At 36.6% G+C, this 11,296-nt stretch overlaps 2 protein-coding genes across 2 annotated transcripts; both read left to right on the forward strand.

The window, feature by feature from the left end:
• The first annotated feature begins 1,951 nt into the window (after positions 1-1,951).
• Positions 1,952-5,923, forward strand: LOC110729007 (F-box/kelch-repeat protein SKIP30-like). Its single transcript, XM_021908704.1, has 2 exons — positions 1,952-2,120; positions 4,496-5,923. The coding sequence occupies exon 2, from the start codon at positions 4,573-4,575 to the stop codon at positions 5,608-5,610; it is 1,038 nt and encodes a 345-aa protein (XP_021764396.1). The 5' UTR covers positions 1,952-2,120; positions 4,496-4,572; the 3' UTR covers positions 5,611-5,923.
• Positions 5,924-6,198: 275 nt separating this feature from the next.
• LOC110729008 (tRNA (guanine-N(7)-)-methyltransferase non-catalytic subunit wdr4-like) lies at positions 6,199-10,527 on the forward strand. The gene is made up of 10 exons (XM_021908705.1): positions 6,199-6,553; positions 6,917-7,081; positions 7,412-7,592; positions 7,680-7,736; positions 7,820-7,890; positions 8,391-8,469; positions 8,544-8,603; positions 9,224-9,309; positions 9,446-9,506; positions 9,880-10,527. The coding sequence occupies exons 1-10, from the start codon at positions 6,351-6,353 to the stop codon at positions 10,264-10,266; spliced, it is 1,350 nt and encodes a 449-aa protein (XP_021764397.1). The 5' UTR covers positions 6,199-6,350; the 3' UTR covers positions 10,267-10,527.
• The last annotated feature ends 769 nt before the right edge of the window (positions 10,528-11,296 follow it).

Consider the following 11,296-nt stretch of genomic DNA (forward strand, 5'->3'; position numbering starts at 1 on the left):
AAAATTTCAATTGGCAATTTACTTTTGTTAATCGCTAATTGAAATAGTAGTCCTTAGAACAACTACTTAATGACCATTTTTTTTTTATCAAGGTGATACAGATAATGCACTTGGTGGTAGTTTTTTTGTTACTAATATACCGCTAATTATTGAATAAGTGATATATTTAGCTAGAAAACTTTACTTCATTTGGCAATTTACTCTAGTTATTAATCGCTAATTTGGTTCTTGTCCAGTCTAATAAGCTAAAACTCATTTTGGTTGTGCTAAATTATCAAGCTAATAAAAGTAAAAAAAAAATTCATTACTATGTTTTTGGATGTGTCACTTTTACAAACAAAACGTTCAAACCACTCAAACGGGTTGATGGATCTTTAATTTTGTTGTGCACACTACAATAAAGAGCGATCCTTGAGCCCATCCTCAATATTACTAACTTGCATTCCTTTATAGAAATCAAGGTTACATGTTCATGAAGACTGGATTGACACCAATTATCAAATTCCAAACAAAGAGGATCCAACCTTAAATGCATATTCCAAGCATCCTAAAATTGATTCCTTGTGAGAAGGGCTTTGACAAAGATTAACCAAACCCAACTCTCTTGGGCACCCAACAATCAAAATTCAACAATGAATATTTAAAGCTCACACACATTCACTTCTTTGGTCCTTTTTTATTGCATCATATGACTAATAAAGCTCTCACATAAAGTGAGCCTATAGTAGGGAGTAATTACTTTGTACATTTTGCATAAGTTATTATTTCATGTATATGTATCATGTGTGGACGCGTGGTAAAAAAAATGAACCATATCGAATATATGAGTAAAGACCAAATACGGTCCCTAAACTTTGGTATAAGTTTGATTTTGGTCCCTCGACGTTCAAAAGTCTGATTTTGGTCCCTCAACCACCAATGAGTCATAATTTGTGGTGGCTATTACAATGACTCAGCAAAGTTTAGGGACCCATGCCTATGTAATTGCTAACATGGCCAAAGTTTAGGGACTTTGCATTTTTTATTTTATTTTATTCTTGCTGAATGGACTAAAGTTGAGGGACTTCCATGCATTCCAAGTATTAATCCCAGAAAATTAACCTTTCTAATTGCCGAACTCACTCAATAATTTATCCTTACCAATTACCTAAACATAACCACAATAGTCACCACCACCACCACAACCACTAGCCCATCGCCAATACATAAACAACCACTGGGCGCCACCATTATAAGACCACAACTGTCTTAAAATTAATAAAAAAAAAAAAAAACCAATTACCAACAAATCTAAAATGTCAGTCAAATTAAACAAAAAAAAAAAATCAAATTGAAAACAAACAAGTTTTGAATTAAGAAAAAAAAATTGAAGGATAACCCATGTCAAGTTGACGACGACCACCACCTTGTTATTTTCGGTGGGAGAGGGTGGTGCTAGATTGCCAGTGGAAGTAGTATGTATATGTAGGGTGGTGGAGCTTAAAAAATGGGGAAGGTAAGAAGTTGAGGAGAGAGAACATAAAGTTATTAAAATTAATGTGGGAAATTAAATAAATTCAAGATTGGAATGAGTAAAATAATTAGATTAATTAAAGTTAAAAATATGGTTAATTAACATAGTTCGTAGCAATTGAATTAAAAAAGGCAAAGTCCCTAAATTTGGTCCAGTCAGTATTAGAAGTCCTTAAACTTTGGTCCAGTCAGCAATTAAATATGGCAAAGTCCCTAAACTTTGCTGGCTCATTACAATAACCACCAGTCCACCACAATTGATGAGTCATTGGTGGTTGAGGGACCAAAATCAGACTTTTGAAAGTATAGAGACCAAAATTAAACTTTTGGCAAAGTTTAGGGACCGTATTTTGTGTTTACTCTCAAATATACACTCCTATATTCCTATCAAAAAACCGATTAATAAGACAAGTATTGCAATTACTATGTATTTAGAATCGAAAAGATACGGAGTATAAAAGTTATACGGCTTAAGCTCATAAACGGATGAACGTAGATCTGTCCTCCTCCTGCTCTCTATTTATCTCAGTTTTCCATTGAAGCGCACTTTACGTTCTCAATTTAGGCGATTTCTTAAATTTCTATCCTCCATTGAAGCACCTTTCGAGGTAAGATGTTGTTTCATTTTGTAATTATCGAATATCAGTTTCACAATCTAGGGTTTATCGTTAATCCTGTTGTCATTATAATCAATTTAGGGTTCATATAAAGTGGATTATTGAACTATTGATTATAATTACTAAGGTTATAAAAGATCATAACGAGCGATTTTGTTGCTAGAGATGAAAATTATGTGTTTTTTCGAGCCTAATTTGATGATTGAATCAAGTTTGCCTGTAATGTTTGAATGGAACTATGAAATTGGAGCTTTTCTATCTAAAATTATGTTATTTTGTCGAGCCTAATTTGATTTTTTTTTTTTTATCAAATGTTAGGATGTAACTATGAAATTAGACCTTTTCTACCTAAAGTTGTGTAATTTTTGGAGCCTAATTTGATAATTGAATCAAATTGGTTGCTATTTTGCTAATGTGTTGCAGAATCCTTTAATGTTAGAAGGGAACTATGAAATTGGACCTTTTCTCCCTGCCCCAGGGCGGTGGCCGCCACTCCTGCTCTGGCTCAGGGAAGGGCTTGATGATTTATAATCTTATAAGGCATATGAAAGTGCTCGGACCATTCGATCCTCATTAACCATATTGGGTTTAATTCTAATGCAAACTCCTAATGTCTAACCCACTTAACATCTTTTCCTATTCCACATTTTCACCACCAACAACCCCCAACCGGCAACCCTGCCTTATAGTGCATCTCTCAAACCATCTTTTTATTGGGATCTCTTGATAGTCTTTCCATCGTTGTCCATATTCTTGTGATGTCACATGTGGTAGGTTTGTCCCAATCCTAAAATGTGGTTGAATGGATGGATGTCCTGAAAGCTGAAATTGAGTTTATTTATCTTTGTATTTAGGGTGTTTTGGCTTGATTGTAAGAAGATATACTACATCCGTTTCTTATTATTTGCAACAAATGAAAATTTTATGTCTCACGAATAATTCCCCTTTGTTGCAAATAATAAGAAACGGAGGTAGTATTTATTATTCTCTAGGCATGAGTCTAGCAGCTATTGGGATTGGAGGCAGCACCAAGATGTTGGACGTTAAAGTCTTGAGTCATCAGCGGTGGTTATGCGTTCCATGTTAGTAATGGTCGTTAACTGATTAGGGTAGTGCTGTAGTGGTATTGTTACCGGTTTCTTTTCTCCTTTTCTATACTGACACATGCAATGAGCCTCTGAAGCTGATTTCTACTAGATCTGCAGGTTCATAATGTATTAGCTTGTCTTTGCAGTCCAGTAGGTTCGTGAGGAGATAGGTAATACAGCATGAGGGTGATGGGTTTTGGATTTAATAACAGTGTTTTGGTAGCGTTGGATGAACAGTTGACATTTGTTTATTGCTCTTCCCTCCGGAACAGAGTTACCTAATGTGCGAGTATTGGATTCAATATGATATGTTTGTCGCTATCTAACTTCTGAATTAAAATTTACACCTTTTGTTTTACTACCTCCGTTAATAGTTATCTGCAACTTTTGAATATTTTATCTCTCACAAATAATACCCCAAAGTTGCAGATAACTATTAACGGAGGTAGTATAATATGTGGTGCGAAGGAGGATTAGTGTAACTAATAAGTAACATTGGGCCAGAAGAGGGGGTAAGTGGAGCTTTGGTAAAAAGCAGGGAAGTTGATGGATTCTATCAAAATGGGGGTCGATGTTGTTTGGGCATAAAGAATGTGGAATGAGCTAACGTACCCTTGGTTACACAGCAGAGCCTCTCCAACCAAATCATTTTTTATTTTTATTTTTTTCTTTTCTCTTTTTTTTTTTTAAACCTACTTATCAACAGATGACATGTGTTTATTGATCTTCCCTCTGATTTCAGAAAACTTGCATACTTTGCATATTTTCACATGCTATTTCTTTGTTTCCTTAGAATTTAAAGCCTTTGGACTAGTGGAGATTGGGATAACCCATGTGATTTTGCCTTCAACATTCCTTGTTTATCCCGTGTGATTGTTCACATATATAATAATAATACCCGTTAGTCTTGATGAAATCCATGTAACCTATACAGTAAATCCTTCCCACTTTTAGTTGTTAGTTATTGTTGTAGTCGTCTTGTAGAGGTTTGTTTGTTTAATGTTTCTTAGTGTTCCTTTCTAGTGGTATATGTCTTATAACCAACTGTTGCATTTCCCATTAGTGGTGTGATTTGTGATGATCATGAAATGAAATGCTGATTTACTGGTTGATAATAAAATGGTGGTTTCAAGTGAATATTGTTGCTAAATTATTGCTATTTTCTCCTTGATAGAATATATGAGATTCAGAATAATTTCTGTACCTTTCTCTTAATATGTGCTCTAAATTATTCTGACCAGCATAAATGATGTGTGCGTACAATAACTCTTATTTCAGGTTGTACCAAAGGTCTACTCAGGGTTTCAACCGACATCAATTGTCTTCACATGTACCGGATGTGATTCTATTTTATCATGTCTGTGCTGATTGAAGGTCTCCCTGATGCTGTTGCCCTTAGGTGCCTTGCTCATGTTCCTTTTAACCTTCACCCCAAGTTAGAACTTGTAAGTCGTACTTGGAGAGATGCTCTTCGCAGCCGTGAGCTTTATAAGGCCAGGGAAGAGGTAGGTTCAACAGAGGAGTTTCTGTGTGTATGTGCTTTTGATCCCGATAATCTATGGCAGCTTTATGATCCCCTCCACGACATTTGGATCACACTCCCTGTTTTCCCATCAAAAATTATGCATCTTGCTCACTTTGGGGCTGTCTCCACTGGTGGGAAGCTATTTGTGCTTGGTGGTGGGAGTGAAGCTGTTGACCCATCAACTGGTGATCAGGATGGGAGCTTCGCAACCAATGAAGTATGGTCTTATGATCCTGTCATGAGGAGTTGGGCCCAGTGTGCTCCCATGCTGGTGCCTCGTGCAATGTTTGCGTGCTGTGTCTTGGATGGAAAGATCATTGTTGCTGGCGGTTTCACCATCTGCCGAAAATCAATTGCTCAGGCTGAAGTTTATGATCCTGAAAAGGATACATGGGTTTCGATTCCTGATCTTCCTTACACTCATAACTCAGCATGCTCCGGAATGGTCATAGGGGGCAAAATGCATGTTGTGCACAAGGGGCTGTCAATGGTTCAGGTCCTTGAGAGGCCTGCCGACGGCTGGATGGTGGAAGACTATGGTTGGCTTCAGGGTCCAATGGCTGTAGTTAATGGAGTTCTTTACGTCATGAGCCATGGCCTTATTTGTAAGCAGGAAAGCGATAAAAGAAAGGTCATCGTTTCAGCATCGGAGGTAAGAAAGAGAATTGGGTCTGCAATGATTGGATTAGATGGAGACATATATGTAGTTGGAGGTGTGATCGGTCCTGATCGATGCAATCGAGACATCAAGCCGACCTCTGATGTTGATGTTCTGACTGTAGGGAGTGAAAGACCAAATTGGCGCCGAGTTGCTCCTATGTCCAGGTGCCGTGGAACCATTCTTGGATGTACACAATTGAGAATTTAAAGATCTTTTCAAGGATGTTGTGCTCTGTTGAAAGAATGGTGCCCCTGTTTTGAAGTTTGGCACCATGAGCGCAGGGGAACATTTGTTATTCTCCAATGTCTATTCCCTTTGACTTATGCTGTAACTGGTTTCTTATCGCCTGATCATGAAATGCTTGAAGTTTATACAGGCAACAGATCAATGTGGAATGTAAACTTGTAAAGTTTCTTTAAGATTTGGCCAATTCTTAGAGCAATTTAACAATTACAATTTGTTTAACCCCTTTGGGTGCTGAATATGTTGGAATGAAGATTGATCATTACTTTCTAAGTTAGTTTTTTATTTGTGTGTTTGTTTTTACGACGTATTTTATTTTCTATTATTGGCGGTGATCAATAATTTAGGTGAAAAAACTTTGTATTGCGGAGGTAAGAAAATGATAAACATAGCCGTAAGGGTGGTGTATAACGTCATTAAAAATGAAAATATTAAAAATAAATTAACATTAAGTACACCAATTTATATGTATTTTATCATAAATTCTCGATAATATATTTTTTCTGTGTGACTGGCCGTCAGCCCAAGTGGTTAACAGAAGATGAATCTGACTAAAAAAGAAGCCCAACACTGCAACACAGTCACAACTCACAAACACACGACCGACTTTGACTCCTTTTCTGTTATTCTGAATAATTTGCTAAACCCTGCAAAACCCTAAAAACTAAGGAATCAAATTTGGGGAAGTTGGAGTAATATCAGCAATGGAGGAAGCTCAGGTGAAGGAGGATTTCAAGACTGAAACAAACGGAACCCAGATGGAGGAGAAGGAAACCGAAGATACCCAATTAGAGGAAAAAGATTCCTACTTACAAACTGAGGTTGCTCCTGCTCTTATTGCTCTTCACCCCTTCGATCAATTCATTGCAGTAACTGTTGGTTCGGAGCTCCGAATTTTCAATCTTGTGTAAGCCAATTTTCCTTCAATTATTACTTTATTATGATGGGTAATTACTGTTATTAATGTCATTGGTTTATGTTGATTTGGTTTGAAAAAGTTCTGAAATTTTGGTTTTATTAGATTGGGAACTCAATTTCTGAAATTGGGTTGATGGGGTTTCTCATTAAATGTATGCTTTTGATGTGAGGAAGTTTAATTGACTTGAATATTCAAAACGGTGTGCTAATATGATTTTTCTTGTTCTTTGGAATGATGAATTTTTAGTGATCAAGTGGTTTTAGTGAATGATTGTGTTATATGCAATATAAAGTTGAACTTGGTGGTTATTTGTGCAATCTCTTTGAACCTGAGTTTTTATTACATTTGCAGCAAAAATTGTGCAATCTCTTTGGCAGATGAATCCAAGGAGATGCTACATAGAGATTCTATTAGAGCTGTACGTTTTAGTGACTCGGGGAAGCTTTTGGTATCTGCCGGTGATGACAAGCTTGTTAAGATATGGAGCGCGGAATCCTGGCAATGCCTTTGTACTGTGTAAGTTTTCCTGATTTGTGGAGGGTCTTGGTTGTGGAAATATTTTTACTATATAATGAGTTTGCTTGTATTGTCAAACGCCAGGAACATACTATGGTTATTTGTATTTAATGTTATTGAGGTCTCGAGCCTTTCACAGTTATACCCTACCAATCTTAATTAGGATGCCTATTCTGTGATTACCAAACTTGAAGCTAGTTGGCAAACCTGTTTTCTGGATAGCATGTATCTTGTTTAAAATTAATGTCTTAGTCTGTTGTTGCAGTGATTGCATTTTCTTAGACTTTCTTTTTTCACCTTATGATGTATTCTAGATTGTTTATGGAACAGAAATTCGGAGAAAAGAGTAAGCGCAGTTGCTATTAGCAAAGATGAGCAATATGTCTGTTTTGCAGACAAATTCGGAGTTGTTTGGATTGTAGATCTTGTAGGGCTTGCTGAAAATCAGCTCATCCCCGAAAAGAAGGCTGTGGCAATTTTTGGCCACTACTGTAGCATCATTACTAGTCTGGTATGTAAATCAGTAGCGTCCAATGCCCACCACTTTACCTCTTATATATGCATGGTCATATCTTGAAGGTCTTGTTGTTCCTTGCAGGAATTCTCGCCTGATGGACGTTTCATAGTCAGTGCTGACCGTGACTTCAAAATTCGTGTAACCTTTTGTCCTTTTCTCTGAATGAGTATTCAGGCCATAATCTCTTGAACTTGCTTTATTGAATAAATTTCTTGTCACAGGTTAGTGTGTTCCCCAAAAATCCCTTGAAAGGAGTCCATGAGATTCAGAGCTTCTGTCTTGGTCATTCAGAGTGAGTCTATCTTTCTATCCTCATTCTTGCTTATTTTTTTATCGGAGTGGATAATGATAAGATTATGCCTTTCGTCCTAGATGTATGCCTTGATACTTAGTTTGAATGTACAATCATTTCTAAGAAGGTGAAAAGGTTTTCACGAATTCTACATTTCTGCTTGAAATTTGCTTATAATATCTAATCAATCTGACTTATCCAAATTCATGAATTCTTGATAGCTTTTTCTTTCACTATTTGAAGTTGAATCAGATTGTTAGAATCACATACTTCACTTGGATTTCTAATTTTCTCCATTCCCTCAAACAAACTTATGCAACAGATAATAAGTATTTCCACATAGCATTTTGAGCAAATTGTGCTCCTGTCTTTCTTAGTCATTAATTAGTTGAGTTAGGCCACAATGGTATGTTGCACATTTGAAGTTTGGACTTCTATGCAGCCTGATTACCAGTATTATACAGCGTTCAATAAGTTCTTTTTTGTTATTCTTTTTCCAGGTTTGTGTCATGCCTCACTTTTGTGCACAACTCAGATTTCCCACAGGGCTTTCTCGTGTCAGGAAGTGGTGATTCAACTGTGAGTGAGATTTTTTTTTTTTTTCCTTCTGTGGAAGAGGGCCAGTTTTTATTGGATTCTGATTTCTCTTTCAGGTGTGCATGTGGAATGTTACATCTGGGTCACTTCTTTGCACAAGTGATGTTGGAAGAGAGGTATGTCATTATGCACAAGGAATAAAATTTTAGCCTGCATTTCCGTTCAACTCCTACTCTTGAATTATCATTGTATGAACTAAAAGAAAACTGGACCTGTCTACCTATGTTAAATCAATAAGCTGATTACGTCAATTGAGTAGAAATTTGTCAACTTTGAAGTATCAAGTAGGCAGGTTAGTGTTGAGCTAACTAGAGTCTAGATATGCCGCACATTAAGTTGTTGAGGTTCAACAGTACCATTTCGAGCCATTAGTTTTTCTTGGTTGTTTAGGGTTATATGTGACGAAAATTAAATTACTGCAGACATTTTGGCCTGCTACAAGGATTGAGAAAGACTGTTCAGCCAAAGGCTTGGAATTTACTTGCCTCTTGTGCAACTACTTTTGCTACAAAAGTGATTTTTTGTTAATTTGAGTCTAATTGTAATAAATTTGAGTTGTGTGGAATTTTTACAGTTTATTTTTGGTCCTTTTGAAGTACTATAGCTATTATTAATGATCTCAATCTAAAGCTAATTAGGTGGATAATGCATATCGCCTCCTACAAATTATTTTGCTTTTTAGATATTCTCTGTATTTATTGTCAAAGCCTCACGCATGTTGCTCTGGTTAATGAAGGCAAATTTATCAGAGAAAAGCCATCCGGCTGTTACTGATCTATATGCCACTGCTGATGGGTCATTAGTTGCAGTCGCAATTCAGAGGCAAGCTCTTGAAACTCTTTTGTCTTTTGATTTGCTCTTGTCGATGTTCTGGTATTAGGCTTGTTCTTTAGATATATAATTAAATTCTAGTCTTAGTCCCACATTTTCTCATATGATTTCTTCTTTTGTATTTCAGCTTGCAAGGGATATTATTATTGAGCTGTGACCTCTCAGCCAAAAGGCTTTCCACGCTCAAGGTAGGTTCATATTAAATTTCGTGAGATATTAAATTTCTTGGAACAGGAAAACGGTTGTAAACTATTGGGCTGTCCCTGTTGTCCAACCCTTGACCCGCCTTACCCCATTAGATGGTCACTGGTCCCTCTAGCTAGTCATGTAGTAGTCTGAGTACTTTATTGCCAGGAATCTCAGGATCAAATGTGTAAGCACCTTTGCATCCAATTTTTGTCCTCTAATCTTTAATTGAGCTGAGTCTTTGCATCTATGCCTCAAGAACACTTGCTGATGCTGGACTAGTTCTATTGCCGGCATTTTGTCCACCTTGTGACAATATTGTAAAGATTTATTAGCAAAAGAAGTTTCAGAGGGATTAACCTACACTATCTGCAGGTGGTACCAGTACCCGGAGAAACATTCATCCCAACAAGACTTGGGACGACATTGTCAGGAAACTTGTTATGGATGGTTACTGGTGCCTCTAATTTACCTGGTTCAAAAGATTCATCCTTTGCACGCATCAGAGCTGTGTCGTGTTTTAAGAAAAAGTCTAATGATTCAGATCTTGAGCCTAGAGTTTTGGAAGATGCAGAGGTACCTGGAGGAGATCAATTGCTAGAGAAGTTGCAAGGAAGTGTGTCTGTAGAAAGTTCTGTTTTCTCTGCTGCTGCTGATGCCCTAAATGCTGCAATGAGCAGTTTATTAAGAAAAAAGCAGTATTCTGATGAGAAACGCGATTTCAGAAAGAAGACTAGAAATGATAAGAAATTTAAACAATGATATAAAAGATAATTAGCTAGCTCTTCATTTATTTTTATTGAAGTTATTTACACATGGTTCAGAGCTTGAAGCTAGTCAGGCTACTCGCATGTAATACTAAGGTAGAATGTGTTTGTTGCCCATCCCATTTGTTGTATCACTTACTTTCCTTGCGAAAAAGAATTTTGTAATTTATTAGACATCTCTTATTCATTTTCTTATCCAGCTACATTGTATACTTACATTAAGTTTCTATCTCAATGTCGAAGGATGACTTATGATTGTATGGGCGATTCGGTCCTGCTACTGCAGAGGCTTCATTCGAAATTCTTCGTATGGACTACTAACCACTTGAATTCATTATTCATTACTTCCAACTAATCATGGCTTTAGACGTGCATAACCTTAATCTTTAATACTTTGTGTATATATATACATATCATATTTTTGGATTAAGTTAGCAATTGCATAGCAATGTACAGAGTTATACTAGGTCCGAGGATGGGCTTTCAGCTAGATAGAAGAGGGCAATAAAGAAAACACAGGAAATTATTTCGAGTTATATTTTACTCTTTTTTTTCCTTGTAAATGTCAATTTACTTGGTCAATTAAAGTATTAAAAGTGCTACTTGTATTTAAAATCTGAGATTGAATCTCCTTTTATATCATTGCTCTCACTGACTCAACATCGAACGTTTGAAATCATGAAAAACTAAATCCTGATATTTTGGTTGATGAGTTAATGCCTATGGAGCCAAAAACCTATCCTAACGATTCCCAAGAATTGATGGATTATTAGATACCAATGCCCACTAGCTCGGCTATGTTTCAATAATTCATAAGTTAAAGACAATAGTGTAGTTGGTTGGGCCTAAAAGACAAGGACAAATCTATCAAAGTGGTTCCCTTTTCAAATCAATTAATGTTCACCCTCTCTCTCTCCCCCTTTTTTCCTATTTATAAACTACCCTACGCTCACTTCTTTGAGTCTATTCTCGAATACGCTGAGCTAGTCTTAGTCTAGTGGTAAAGATTTGTCATCTCACAAACT

The sequence above is a fragment of the Chenopodium quinoa genome, unplaced genomic scaffold, assembly GCF_001683475.1.
Source record: "Chenopodium quinoa cultivar QQ74 unplaced genomic scaffold, ASM168347v1, whole genome shotgun sequence".
NCBI lineage: Eukaryota > Viridiplantae > Streptophyta > Magnoliopsida > Caryophyllales > Amaranthaceae > Chenopodium > Chenopodium quinoa.